We start from the raw sequence: 16,102 nt of genomic DNA, 5'->3' as shown, positions 1-16,102 counted from the left end.
GAATAACCTACCAAAGTAAGGTGTAGGACAACATTGCATACGCCAGAAACTAAGAATAGACTTTTACTGCCATTAACAGAATCTACTATTTAGGTCAAGCAACACTCTAAGGGTGCTCTGGGCCAGCTCACACCGTCAAAATCAATAAGCAGCAATCATGTGCATTTGTCAGCTGTTATTCAAATATATTTGTATTCAAGGTTATAATAATATCAATGTCTTTTCAGAAAGCCTGATGCTACCTTCCAATCTGGACAGTGGTATTTGCCCCCTTGGGCAGTTCCCGTGTGGAAATCTTTCTGTATGTTTGCCCCAACCCCTGCATTGTAATGGGCACAAGGACTGCGCAAACGGAGATGATGAGGAAAACTGTGGTAAGTTGTGCCTGAAACTGTTGGCTGCTGTCTGCTTTTCTCTCAATGTATTGTAACTAAGATCAATAATTGTTTTATATGCTTAGTAAATATGTGTTATTTCGTGGAATGTAATTGCAACTGAAAATACGACTACAAAACTGATTCCACAACAGATTAAAATATTAAACACTATATTACTCTTGCCAAATAATAAAATTGACATTCTAGGCAACAGAAAAGCCCTTGTTTTTAATGCATTTAGGGATAAATCTCATGACGACATATGCATAGTCCCCTTTCGGCATTTGCTTAATTTACACCCCCCTCCCCCCCCCCCCCCCCCCCCGAAAAATTCTCAGACACATTGTATTGGTAAAATTATCACAGCTTTAATGATATAAAGGTAACATATAAAATTATAAGGTCATTGTCAACACAATACATAATACATTATTAACCCCCATTCCTTTAACATAGCTACCCTGACAATGACCCACATAAACAATCATTGATACGAACTACAACATATAAATAAATGTTCATAAAACATAAACCATTGCCACCACACACACCAGGTTTGGAGCTTCTAACGAGCTCGAACCTACCGATACTATTCCAAACCTAACTGTTCTTAGCAAACTAAAACTAACATACCTATGAACAAATGAGCTACCCCCCAACTTTTTTATCCATCTCCGGCCGCCGTGACCAAGCGGGAGCTATACAATGAAAAAGGGAGAGAGGGTGGGACAACAACAGGTAAGTGAGATGGCCCGTAATCTAAAATGGCCCCTTATATATACTCCCCTACCCAAAACCCCATCTCCAATATCCACATATTTAATCCATACATACCCCTGTTCTATGCCTGTATCCTAGCAATGTCAAGGCCCATTCCCCTTAGCTGCACTGCTCCATGGGCTACAATTCTTTGCAGCTTTTGCAAAGACTAATCTACATCCTCTTTTTCTTACTACTGAGGATTGGAATCCTGAATGCTAATGCAAGTCTTTAGAAATTTAGCAGACATGTACTAATATGTATTTTAGATCTATATCCCCACAGAAAAGCATATGTTGGGTGGAAATGGACAATGCACTTATTGGCGAATTGTCGTTTTTTATTTATTAAATAACTCCGCATCATTTTCAAAAGTTAATGGATTTTAGAATGTAATTGTAACAGAGGATCAGATTTCTACGCAGTGCCTCTTCTCCTTTGTAGGTTTCCCTAAGGTGCTTTTTGAGAGAGCGCACACAGGGTATGAATCTGTGCAAAACCTCTCGCAGCACCCACCAGGGAGACCAAGAGAATGCTGACTGCCTGACCGGCCACCTTAGGGCACCCACAAACTTGGAATGTATTCAGTAATGCAGAGTAGGAACTGGCTTACCCCACATGGCATGTTCCTACTTTGCTGAAATAAGCCAAGCTGGGGGAAAGAGGAGGCAGACAGGGCGGCAAGGGAGCACTGATGATGTGTTTCCAGTTCCTCTCTGCTTCTTTGCACACCCTCTGTAGTGATACCGGGAGCTGGAATATGACGTCACTCCGCCCCAGCATCACTACAGAAGACACGCGAGGGAGCAGAGAGGAACTGGAAGACTGCAGTGAGATCCAGTCCCCATTGGACCCCAGCCAGAAAACCCCCACTAGACCCCAGGGAGAGGACCCACATTAGCTCTCCTAATGTTATGGAAGCTGAATGAGCCAAAAAATATAATAAAACAACAAGAAATAAAATTAATTTGTGAGTGTGTGTGTGCAAGAGTGTGTGTGTGTGTGTGTGTGTGTGTCTGTGAGTGTGTGTGTTTTTTTTCATTGTGTGTGTCTGTCTGTTAGTGAGGGAGTCTGTCAGTAAGTGCTACAAACCAGTGAGATTGTGTGTCTGTTATTAAGACTGTGTGTCAGTGTGTCTGTGAGTTTGTATCTGTCAGTGAGTATGGTTAAAATCACTGAGATTATTTGTCTGTGTGCCTGTGTGTTTAGGAAGCATTAACGTATATGTCACAATTTATTTTATTTACAAGAGCTCCTTTGGAAAAATCTGTGGGTGACATTTGTCCATATAATGTTTGCTATTGTTGTCTTCTGAATTGAGTTGTTTCTCCTATGTGCTTTGGACATATACCATCATATCAAGATTCATATTTTGGTTTTAAGACGCATTAATGTACTGTATATCTCACCATTTATTGGGCAAATAGCTCCTTTTGAAAATTCTATGGGTGACATGACATCTCTCCTCTCCATATAATATTTGCTATAATTGTGTCAGCTGAATGTAATTTATGTATAAGAAGCATTTATTATATGCATATATCACCATTTATTGGGCTGCGTTTACTGTTTCTGCCCAAGTTGGGGAATTAACATGCTTGCCGAAATACAGTCAACAAGCTGCCAATATTATCTTTTGGCTGAATGAAAGGCCAATTTTGCTATTGCAAATGCTATTTATAGTAGGGAAGGTGGGGCTGAAGCTTCATGGCGAAGTATATAGGCAGCAAGCAGGACATTTTTTCTTGAATATATTTGTGTGTACCCTCGTCTACATTCTATGGACTCTCTGACAGACCAAAATGGACATTAGCAGAGAGGCTTGTCTGTCTGAATGGCTGATATTACAATAATACTGTTGTGTAACTACTAATACTATACTATAATGTAGTAATACTGCAATGTAGTGTTATTAACTATGAGAGAGAGGCTGTATCAAAATGATCAAGAAACAATTTCAGGTTTACATTCGCACAAACATTCAATAGGCACAACATTTTGGAAACGGAAAATAGTTTGCACAAGAGAAATGTTTTGCTCATACCAGCTAAAACCAATTAGAGGGAACATTAATGAGAACACAGGCCCAAAATATAGTTCAGAGATCAATAATTGTTTCATTTATGAGAATATATGAATGAAGCTACTATTGTAAAATAAACTGTCTCCTTGCTCTAGAGCTCCTTGCATGTCTATTGAACTAGATCATGGTTCATCAACCTGGTCCCTACCGCCCACTAGTGGGCGTTTCAGGATTCCAGGTGGGCGGTAGGGATTTCCAGGTTGATCGGGCGGGCGGGTGCGAGCCGGCGGTACCCGTGCGACTGGGTACCGCTGTGACCATTTGCGGCTCCGGCCCGCCCGGTAAACCGCCGGGGCCGCCTTCCAAAGTGTCCATCGGGTGGCCCATTCTGTCAGGGCCACCCGATGGATGCGGATTGTAAGGGGGCCCGGTCAGCGCTGGGTGCTTTAACAGCGCGACCGGGCCCCCTGTGATGACATCACAGAGCTGGGAGGAAGTGATTCCCCGGTCACTCCTCCCAGCTAAAACTGAGAGCCGCGCGGGAGGAACACCAGGGAGTCAGAGTTGGAACTCTGACTCCCATCCACCTGAGCCACCACTGGACCCCAGGAAAAGTCACCCTCCTGCACCTTAAAGGTAGGAAACAGGAGGGTGACTTAAATATAATGTGTGTGTTTGTGTGTGTGTGTGTGTGTCTTTGTAGGTATGTCTTGTGTGTGTGTGTGTGTGTCTTTGTATGTCTTGTGTGTGTGTCTGTCTGTATGTGTCTTTGTATGTATGTCTTGTGTGTGTGTGTATGTGTCTGTCTGTATATATGTATGTGTCATTGTATGTGTGTCTTGTGTGTCTGCATGTGTGTGTGTGTCTGTTTGTTTGTATGTGTGCCTGTCTGTTTGTATGTATGTGTCTTGTGTGTGTGTGTGTGTGTGCCTGTCTGTGTTTTTGTGTGTGTGTGTGTATGTATGTGTGTATGTGTGCCTGTCTGTGTGTCTGTATGTGTCCTATGTGTGTCTTGTGTGTGTGTGCCTGTCTGTTTGTATGTATGTGTCTTGTGTGTGTGTGTGTATGTGTGCCTGTGTGTGTGTGTGTATGTGTGCCTGTCTTTGTGTGTGTGTATGTATGTGTGTATGTGTGCCTGTCTTTGTGTGTGTGTGTATGTATGTGTGTATGTGTGCCTGTCTGTGTGTCTGTATGTGTCCTATGTGCGTCTTGTGTGTGTGTGTCTTGTGTGTGTGTGCCTGTCTGTTTGTATGTATGTGTCTTGTGTGTGTATGTATGTGTGCCTGTCTTTTTGTATGTATGTGTCTTGTGTGTGTGTGTGTGTATGTGTGCCTGTCTGTGTTTTTGTGTGTGTGTGTATGTATGTGTGTATGTGTGCCTGTCTGTGTGTCTGTATGTGTCCTATGTGTGTCTTGTGTGTGTGTGCCTGTCTGTTTGTATGTATGTGTCTTGTGTGTGTGTATATGTGTGCCTGTGTGTGTGTTTATGTGTGCCTGTCTTTGTGTGTGTGTGTATGTATGTGTGTATGTGTGCCTGTCTTTGTGTGTGTGTGTATGTATGTGTGTATGTGTGCCTGTCTGTGTGTCTGGATGTGTCCTATGTGCGTCTTGTGTGTGTGTGTGTCTTGTGTGTGTGTGCCTGTCTGTTTGTATGTATGTGTCTTGTGTGTGTGTGTGTGTGTATGTGTGCATGTCTGTGTCTTTGTATGTATGTGTGTATGTGTGTATGTATGTGTGTATGTGTGCCTGTCTGTGTGTCTGTATGTGTGTCTTGTGTGTGTGTGTCTTGTGTGTGTGCCTGTCTGTTTGTATGTATGTGTCTTGTGTGTGTGTATGTGTGCCTGTCTGTGTCTTTGTGTGTGTGTGTGTATGTATGTGTGTATGTGTGCCTGTCTGTGTGTCTGTATGTGTCCTATGTGTGTGTGTCTTGTATGTGTGTGTGTGTGTGTCTTGTATGTGTGTCTTGTGTGTGTGTGTGCATGTCTGTTTGTATGTATGTGTCTTGTGTGTGTGTGTGCCTGTCTGTGTGCCTGTCTGTGTCTTGTGTGTCTGTATGTGTGTCTGTATGTTTGTATGTGTGTGTGTCGTATGTGTGTCTGTATGTGTGTCGTGTGTGTGTATGTATGTGTCTTTGTGTGTGTGTCTTGTATGTGTGTCTGTATGTGTGCCTGTCTGTTATAGTGGACTATAGTAAGTGGGCTACCTAGCTCAGCCTTCCTACTGGGCATTGCTATAAGGAAGGTTAAAAAATAGAAAAAAGGGGAAAACAAAGGTGGGGAGGGGAATTGAGGAGGGAGAGGAGATGAGCTGACGCACAAATGAGAAATCATATTATGCGCAAACAGAGAAGTTGTCTGAATATCACTGAAAGAGACCTTCGTTTGTTCCTTACGAAAATCGAACCAGATATCAAATATTTAGTCTCGCAGCATCAACCTCAAAGAATCTCATTAATCACTAGTAAAGGTAATTTCAATTTACTTTATTGTTTTCTCATTAAACTTTATAAAGTTAAAAACCTTATAAACCTGCATTAAGTAGAAATAAAAAGATAACTGAATGTACATTTATTTTTTTTTAAAACACCCTCCTTTCTTAAAAATATTCCGCATTTGCGCGAAAACTGGTGGGCGGTAAGGAAATTTTTTCAACCAAAAAGATGCATTAGTGGGCGGTAGGTCGAAAAAGGTTGACTACCACTGAACTAGATGGAACTATTCTCGACCATGCAGTTGTCATATAAAAGGCTATGAGAGAGCCAGTGGAAGTTTCTAGGGACTTGGTGTCAGGGTACCTGTTGTCTCTACCTCAGAGGAGGTGAGATACTGAGAATTCCGTTCTCTCAGAGGAACTGACTCACTCGTTCCTCGCGGTAATTTCGGCCGTTTTACACGCCGGACGCCTCTGATCCGCCTTCTTTTATGACGCGGCTCTAGTAGCCGACGTCATGACGATTTGCCGTTCCGACCTGTCAATCAGTCCTGAGCTCGAATCAGGACTCGTCGGGGGCGTGATCATCTATCTGGAATCAGGGTATATAATGTGTGTATTTTGTGTATTGGTTCATTGCCCTGTTGTGGTTCTAGCTAGTCTAGTCACTCAGCGCTCTTACCTCTGTTGTACTCTTTGGTTCTGACCCGGCTTGTTTATTCTACTCTGCTTACCTCTGTTACCCTTTTGACCCGGCTTGTCTCTCGTTTACCTGCTCTCTCGTTCCCTCGACCTCGGCTTGTCTCTAGACCATTCTTTGCTTACTCCTTACGTTAGTCCGGCCATTCTAAGGTCCGGTATACGTACTTTCTATCTGTTTGTATTCTGCGTGTTGGATCCCTGTCCCGATCCTGACACTTGGATATCATCACATATTGTACAAATACTTGCACATGCAAGGGGAAGCATCGCTTCTGTTTGAGAAATTACAAAGAGGGGGAGTGGGATTACAGCTGAAAAAACTGCTGAAGATATAATTAATTATATGCAGAAGACAGGGGTATGGTAGCTCATTGCACCATTACCTAATTAAGGAGTATTAGTTCTTATGATGCTTGGTATCACATCTGTCTTTTTGTTTGTTTGTTTGTTTCTTGTTAGTTTTTGTTTTGTTGACATAGACCCATACAAATAAAATATACTATTCTACATTTTTCTCCGGACATGAAGATGCATCAAGTGCCTTTGATACGTGCCCATCATACATCAACTGAAGCCCAAACCTACGCACAAAAAGCAATTTACTCAGTGGAATGTTTCCTGACAACTTGATTGGTGTAATCTGTAAAGGTTTTAAGGTTAAATAATAACTGGCTGCAATAGTCCCCGTATTACTTTTTGCTGTGATGTATTATGACCTCCTTGTCCACTACTCTTCCAGCAAATTACATCCTTTAACTCAGACAATATTATAATGTGCTAATATGTAAACGAAAAAACAAATGTGATGGATGAATCCACTGGCTTAGTACTGATTAAAGATACATTTTAATGATACATGGAAATATTTTAAACTATATTGTATGCACAGTTACCTCTGACATTACGGCTGATGTTTTTCTACATACACACACATCTATAGCCACTTTAAGTTCACCTATAATGTACAAAATACATGACTCTTCTTGCATACAGAACAGAGTGAATTAATAACTGTATGAATTGAAGGGTTCTGGTCCATGCTGATGCATTACACAGACTTTTCAATTATACGTTCATGCTGCAAACATCCCTTCCCAACTCATCTTAGTAGTCCTTTATTGTACTGAGAATCGGAGACAAAGAATTACATTAAAGTCACACTTTGTACATGTAAACAGATTGAGATAAAAAAAAATTGGGAATACTGTGGTCACAAATGCATATGCATGATCACTACAATTCTTAACCCCTTAAGTACCAACCACAATATTTTATTATACAAATTTGTTCTTTCAAAACCATGTGTTCGAAAAATAATGCAGTGGGACTGAATGAAGCTGCCAAAGTTAAATAAACAGGGCATTCCCTGCTAGCATAATATATTTTGGAATCCCATAGTGAAGGCAGAAAACTCAGAACACCAGTAATTGTCTTCCTTATAGTGATTTGAAGTGGTCATGGTGCCTGGAATCTGTTTGTGCAGCAATTCTCTGTGCAACTCTGCACATACGAATTTTAACCCCTCTAAGCTGTCAGTCATTGGCTGAAGCTGGAATCATGTATCCAGATCACTGGGAAGCCTTGTGGCCCAGCAGGGAACCAGGTAAGGGTGCAAGCCATTGCTAAAGTGGTTGTTATGCTTTAAGTAACCCTTTAATCATAATTTCTCTGTCTGGTGGTATATCCAAAATATGGAAAACAGCAAGAGCTGCACTGATCCACAAACATGGACAGAAAGCCTTCATATCCTACTACAGATTTATATCTATACATTCTGTACAATCTGTAACTTTGCAAATGTGCCCATGTGCAGTTGCACAGCCAGAGGTGTCCCCAGTGTTAGTCCAGATAGGACACTGCCTAAGGCATGCTAGGGTCTCTCCACACCTGGGCATTTCCAGATGTCATCACACTAGGGGACAGCTAGAGGGACCTTCCCAAAGTCTCAGTATGATGATCTCTAGAGAGGCAGAATGCTTTCGGCTATGGCTGGAAGGAAGTCAGCAGAGGCTCCGATGCATTTCATTCTTTTAGAAGTGACAACATAAATTAAAGTGCAGTGCAAGCTGTGTGGAGCTGCCCTCATAAGCGCAAATGTAAGGCTCCCAAGCAGGTTATAGCAGCAGGGCCGTCTTTAATATCACTAGGACCCAGGGCAATGCATTTTCTTGGGACCCCCTTGGCACCCCCCACCCCCTGGCATGCAATCACAACTTTCACATACATACTGGCACACAGACACACACTGACAGACACACACATACCCTGACCGGCATACTGACACACAGACTGACACACATACACACAAAGACATACACTGACAGACAAACTGAAAAATACCCATTGACAGGCATACCGACACACAGGCATACCGACACACACACACTGACACACATATACTGGCACACATATACTGGCACACATATACTGACAGATAACCTACTGACACACACATACACTGTCAGGCATACTGAGACACACTGACATACACTGACAGACCTACAGACATACTGACACATTCACACATTTAAATCTACTCCCTATTTCCTACATTGAAGGATTGCTTCCCTGGTGTCCAGAGTCGTGGCTGAGGCTGATGGGGACTGCCTCTCTGCTTCCCTGGTGCGGTCTTTCCCACGCGGCTCTCTCTAGGAGGAAGTGACTCACGGCAGTCACTTCCTCCCATGCTGCCAAAAAGCAAAGGGGCCCTTAGTGCTGTTAAGTATGAGTTAGTTCTCTTGAACACTCATTTAAAATGTAAAATAATGTGGCATATGCCGCATATTGCACTATGTGTTTTCTTTCTGTTTGAGGATTCTTTATTAAACATCTACTACTGTTTACTCAAGTTATAGGCATATATTGTATATGTTAAGGGTACTTTAAAAGCAGTGATTAATTTTAATTTTGGGTTTATCACCTATTGTTTTTTGGTATTGCTTTTTTTATACAAGGTTTTTGGGAATCCTTGTTAATTTACAGCTGCCATTCACCATATATGATAGTGAGCCGCTAGACCCTTTTCTTTTTACTATCTGTGGTGGAAAAGATGAGAATTGAGTACTATTTATGGAGGTGAACTGGGTACTATTAATGGTGGGAGAATGAGCTACCAGCCATGCGCAGATAAGAGAAGAATTGTCTAGTAACTATGAGAGGATAAGAGAAGCATGTGCTACTAGATATGAGAGGAAGAAAATAGGCTACTAGCTATGTAGGTGAGAGAAGGAGAATAGGCTATTAACTTTGGGGTAATTAGAATGGGCTACTAGGTGCAGGTGGCAGAGAATAAGTTATTACCTACAAAGAGTATAGGGGGAGCATGGGCTACTAGCTATTGGAGTTTGGAATGGACTGTGGTTAATGAGAAGTACAAACACACCACATCATTCACACAGACAGAGCCACTTCCTGACATGCAAACCCGACACACACACACACACACACACACACACTGACCCTCTGCACACCTATATCCCTGCATTCAAGGATACCCTGAACACATATTAACACGTTTCCCCTACATTCAAGCACATTAACCATCTGCACACACATGTCCCTGTATTCAAGTACACTGGCCCTTCATGCATATGAACCTGTGTTCACACACAAACTACATACAAATATGACCTTGCTTTTACACACACACACACACAAATATGCTCCCCTACATACACACACTCTGGATATGATTGCATGATTTAAACAAAAGATGCTGTGCACAAATATTTGAGGTGGCTCATAACTTTTCACACGTGAGATACAAATTCTGAACCCTGTATACCTGCATTGGCACACTAACACTCCCCTACAATGTATAATTATACCTATATGTGCTTTTACATACATCCAGACACTTTGGAAGAACATGCACACCTGCATTGACACAGACACTGACACTCTTTATAAATACAATGCTACATTCAAACATACCGATACATTGTTCAAAAACACTGAGTTCACATACAAATACAAACACATATACCCCTTGTATTCATCAGAGTGTGAAAATTAAAAATAAATAATAAAAAAAAAAAGTGTCCATGGGACTAAAGCAATCTTTTTGTCTGTCATGACAATCTACTTGCTTTGGCTGTGTATAATGTGTGTGCTAACTGTGTGTAATGTATGGGTGTGTATGTGATTTTTGCTAGCTGTGTGTAATGTGTGTGACTATGCTGTTTGCTGGTTGTGTGCACTGCATGCTCTGCCCTTTCCCTCTTCTGCTTGGCTTTCTGCCGGGAGTAAGGCTATGGTCCTTGTTGGTTTAGTGTGGGAGTGTGTTGCGTGTAACTCTGGCAGGTAAAGGCCAAAGTAATAGCTGCTTCATGCTCTGGTGCTCTGTGAGTCAGAGTACAAGCTGGGAATACCGACTGGCCCATCAGCGAATACCACACCACAAGGGAGCAATTCATGTAGATTGCCTCAATTAATTATTGTAGACTGATCACACTCCTTGCTACACCTCTGTTTTCCCTCCAGGAAACTTGTCTGCAATACAAATTCCACACAAAGTTGTAGTAGCTATGTTACTTGGAGTGCCAATATTGATATTTAGGGTAAATCCCATTGTACAGCGCTACGGAATTTGCTGGCGCTATATAAAAAAAATAACAATAAAATAATAATAAATTAGCAGTTTAATAGACCTTGTATTGGAGTGTCACCTGTTTAAACTAAATAATTCTCAATTAAAAATTGAATATTTACTTGGCCCTGGTAACTCTCATAGATACAAATGTTGCATTCTTCAGAAATAATTCTTGTTTAAATTGTGCTGAGGAAGAAGAGAGAGTTCAACTAATTAACAGCAGCCATTGAACACAGGAGTAGAATGAAGTATATGTTTCTGCACCTAATAAAAATCGACATAAAATCAATCTCCATTTAATCCATAAACCTGCAATGTGATTGTACTAAGCATCATTGTTATATGTGTAAACAACTAATATGGCTACTATTCAAATCAAGACGTACTGTGTCTGGTTAAAAAAACTCCCATACTACCTAAGCCAAATGGTCAGCCCTGCTATTTACACTCGACACCCAATGCTTTACTCTAAATTTCTGTTACAGAAAGGAATCTAGTTGTGCTAGTTGAGCAATCGTTTTGGAGTCCCACCAGACCAAACGTTAGTTGTGAGAAAGCCAACATCATCATCTCTAGATCTAATTCATCAACTCATATAGCGCTTTTATTGTCTCCGTATATGGTGCTTTCTTTTCTCCGCAAGCCTACTTTGTTGTTATTCTTTAGTTCTGTTCTCAATCTATACTCCTTCTCTATAGTCATTCTCTTGGTAAACTAATTGGTTTCCAGTGTCACTTTTATGCTGATGACATGCAGATCTACCGTCTTCTTTTTCTGTCCCTCTTGAATCATGTCTACAGGTGCTTCTCTGCCATTTCTAACTTGATGGCAGCTCACTTTTTTAAACTTAATCTCTGTGAAAGAGAACTTCTTCCCTTTCCTACTTCAAATGCTACACTCCCTGTGTCTGTCTCCCTTCATGTCAATTGAACTACTATCAATTCTCACGCCAGGCTCGCTTCCACCAAGTCAGTCATCAAATCATGTTACTTCTATCTTAAAAATAGCTTGCACATTCCCCTAACAGCTAAGGTGCTCATTTAAGCCACACACATCTCTCATGTCAACTACTGTAATTTGCTTCTCATCGATCTTAATCGGCTCAGCTTACTCCATTCCAGTTAGTAATAAATGCTGCAGTCAGGCTGGTCTTCCACGTTTTTGTCTCACTATCCACACCTCCTCCTCTGTTAATTCTTACAATGGCATTCCTCTCCTTCAGCTGTGTAATTTATCAGTTTAGATCTCGTTTTACTGAAAATCACCTAGCAAACAACTTTTTTTTACTATGTGTGAAATACATTTTACCCATACTTTTGGTATAATTTTACTCTACTTTTCTTCGACTGTAACCTTGTTTTAGCCAGCCCCTTATCATCTACTGTTCCTGTACATCCAATTTGCCTTGATACAGATTTTTTTTGCCACATTACATAGTAATCTTGGTTGAAAAAGGTCCATCAAGTTCAACCGCTTGACAGCATAATGGCAATGTTATGTCTCCTGTATTCATGCATATTAATTATATCCTTGAATATTCTATTTTACCAATAAACACACACACATTTTTTATTTTTAAGGTAATCTACAGAGTATGATAAGACAACCTCTGTGGGCAATAAATTCTGTGTCCTTTATGGTTCTTAGTGTAAAGAATTCTAAATGATAAAAAAAAAAAGTTCATACTGTGTGAGATTGCAGACAAGTATGTTCTTCTCCCACAAGACATCCAATACATCATCAGTGCCAGGTCCAACATTGAGGACTTAATTACTGTATTCCATCAAATAGATTAAAATTGTCCATTTACAGAAAGAAAGTGCACCCTGTTTGAATTCTATGATTTTACATATCAGGACATAATAGCAAACATCTCTTCCTTAGCTGGTCTTATAATTGTGTAAATGCAACCTCAGATGAACAACAACTCTATTACACCATGTTTTGACTTATTTAACAAAAGTAAAGTCTGAATGGAGAAGCCATGTGTGAAAAACTAAGTACACTGCTTCCATAAGAATTAAGAGTAGAAGACAGATGCTGCTTATCAAATTCCCTTGACTAATTGATCATCAGCAAGTTTGACCTACTCTATAAAAGCCAAAGGTTAGCAGTTTGCTTGTGTTGAGCATTGAGGTGTGTTTTAACACAATGCCATCAAGGAAAGACATCAGCTAAAATCTTAGAGAACAATTGTTGCTACCCAAACTAGGAAAGGTTATAAGGTCATTTCCAAACAATTAAAAGTCCACCATTCTTCAGTGAGAAAGATTATTCAAAAGTGGAAAATATTCAAGACAGTTGCCAATCTTCCAAGGAGAATCTTCCAGCAAATTCATCCCAAGGTCAGACCGTGCAATGCTCAGATAAATTGCAAAAAACCCAAGAGTTATATCTCAGACTGTATTGGCCTCAGTTAGCACGTTAAATGTTAAACTTCATGACAGAACAATTCGAAAAAGACTGGATAAGTATGGTTTGTTTGGAAGGGTTGCCAGGAGAAAGCCTATTCTCTCTAAAAAGAACATGGCAAAGTTGCATAGTTGCATCTGAACAATTCACAATACTTCTAGAACAAAGTACTTTGGACAGACAAGACCAAAGTAGAGATGTTTGGCCATAGTGCACAGCTCCATGTTAGGCAGATCTGCCATGTTTTGCAGCCAAAAAACTTGGGAAACTTGCAGTCATTGAGTCGACCATGAACTCCTCTGTATGCCAAAGTGTTCTAGTGTTAAATGTGAGGCCATCTGTCCGACAGCTAAAGCTTGACCAAAATTGGGTCATGCAACAGGACAATGATCCCAGGCACACCAGAAAATATACAACAGAATTGCTGAAAAAAGTTTGTGTGTGTGTGAGGGTGTTTGTGTGTGTGTGTTAGGGTCCTGTTAGTGTGCTGTGTGAGGGTGCTGTGTGTGTGAGGGTGCTGTTTGTGTGATGTGTGTGTGATGGTGCTGTTTGTGTGATGTGTGTGGGTGTCGTGTATTTCTGAGGGTGCTGTTTGTGTGTGTGTGTTTGCGAGGGTGTTGTTAGTGTGCTGTGTGTGAGGGTGTTGTGTGTTTGTAAAGGTGCTGTGTGTGTTTGTGAGGGTGCGGTTAGTGTACTGTGTGTGTGAGGGTGCTGTATGTGTACTGTATGTGTGTGGGTGCTGTGTGTGAGGGTGCTGTGTGTGTGCTGTTTGTGTGAGAGTACTGTATCTCTGTAGGTGCTTTTTGTGTGTGGGTGCTGTATGTGTGTGTGTGTCCTGTATGTTTGGACAGATTGTGGAGGTGGGGGCAGATTAGTAAATATCCCCCCTCCCTTCTTACCTTATGTAGGGAGGGGGGATCCTTGCTGCCATGTGCCATCCCTGGTGGTCCAGTGGAGAGTGAACTCTAGCCTGCGGGGCTAGAGTTAACTCTCGTGAGATCTGAGCGTTGCCGCGGCAACGCTCAGATCTCGCAAGAGGAACCTGGCGGAGCTGCTGTCTAGAGCTCCCCGGGTCCTCTCCTGCCTCCCTTCATGCTGCTGTGGGCCGGTGAGGTAGATCTTTGATCTCCCCGCCGGCCCATGGAGGCTTAGAGCAGAGCCGACACTCAGCGCCGGTTCTGCGTGAGCCGACAGGGGAGAATAAAGTCCTGGGGAATAAAGTGTGGGAACCAAGATTCCCACCCCCCAAAAAAAATAATATACACTCCAGTGTGTGTATGTATATGTGTGTGTGTGTGTGTGTATATATATAAATATATATATATATACACTCACAGACACACACACACTCATACATTCATAGACACACACATTCACAGACACACATATTCACATACACTGACACACATACACATTCACAGACACACATTCACAGATACACATACACACATACACTCACACACATTCACAGACACACACACACACAGACACACACACATTCACACACACATTCACAGACACACACACACATTCACACACACATTCACAGACACACATTCACATACACACACACAGACACACACATACACAGTCAAAGACACACACACACACACACACAGTCACAGACACACACACACAGTCACAGACACACACACACAGTCACAGACACACACACACACACAGTCACAGACACACACACACATTCACACACACACAAATTATAATTTTTTTAATTAAAAAAATGTCCACCCAGCCTCCCTACCTGGAGTGCTGGCGTGGACTTGTCCCTGGGGTCCAGTGGGTCGGGCGGCTCTCTCAATATCAGCCGCGGCGAGGGAGCTGTGAGCTCTCTGCTCCCTCTCGCCGCGCGGGCTGTCTGCTGTAGCTGGGAGCCGGAATATGACGTCATATTCCGGCTCCCAGCATCAGCAAGCAGCGCGCGGCGAGAGGGAGCAGAAAGCTCACAGCTCCCTCGCTGCGGCTGATATTGAGAGAGCCGACCGGGGGGGGGGGGGGGGTCCATCACCTCTTGCCCCCCTCCCATCCATGACAGGGGGGACATGGGGGGAGGAAGGGGGGCGCTGAGTGCCTGCAGGAACGGCGTTCCTGCACAAAAAAAGTTCCTGCAGGACTCAATCCATAGGCGTGCCACGGGGATTAGGGTGTGCCCAGGCACACCCGGCACACCCCGTGCGCACGCCTATGACAACAATATGAGAGACTGATAAAGTCATACAAAAAATTTTTTTACATTTCTACTAACTTCTTCACAGAACACAATTGTAGATTATGCTAATGTATGGTACCTATAATCTTAAATTTAGTAATGGCAGGAGGTGAATAGTTTGCATAAACTTTCTTTACTTAAAACTCCAGCAGCACAAATCAATCAAAAGTTTCAACCAATCAAAAACAGAGTCTTGAACTATATCCATCCTTGAGCTCCTAGACTCCTCCTCTTTCTTTGATGCAAACTAACAGTAACAAATGAAGAACCAACAACATAAATGAAATTTGTTTGTCTCCAGAGAAGAAATCCAAACCGCACCATAGTTAAAATGCAACTGAAAGTCCGAAGAGAAGTCTTCACACTAAAAAAAAACAGAAACAGGCGAAAGGCAAGCATAATGACCAAGTTGCAAGCAAAGTTATTAGAATATTATATAATCATAACCAAATCTAAACAAATAAATTGAAATATATCCAAACATGACTTGAAAATTATATATATTAAATATGAATGTGGTAAAATTGTAGATTATGCTAACATAGTGTACCTATAATTTTACAGGAAACAAGTTCCAAAAGG

The 16,102-nt window shown here is 41.7% G+C and overlaps 1 protein-coding gene across 1 annotated transcript in view; it reads left to right on the top strand.

Moving 5' to 3' along the window:
• Positions 1–16,102, top strand: part of LOC134572886 (relaxin receptor 2-like) — a 312,105-nt gene that overhangs the window by 177,379 nt on the left and 118,624 nt on the right. Inside the window, exon 2 of the mRNA XM_063432173.1 lies at positions 228–374. Coding sequence (XP_063288243.1) covers positions 228–374 — 147 coding nt within the window. The remainder of the gene's footprint in view (positions 1–227; positions 375–16,102) is intronic.

Source organism: Pelobates fuscus, chromosome 9 (genome assembly GCF_036172605.1).
Source record: "Pelobates fuscus isolate aPelFus1 chromosome 9, aPelFus1.pri, whole genome shotgun sequence".
Taxonomy (NCBI): domain Eukaryota; kingdom Metazoa; phylum Chordata; class Amphibia; order Anura; family Pelobatidae; genus Pelobates; species Pelobates fuscus.
The sequence above is the reverse complement of the archived record's forward strand: the minus strand, read 5'-3'. Positions and strand labels throughout refer to the sequence as shown.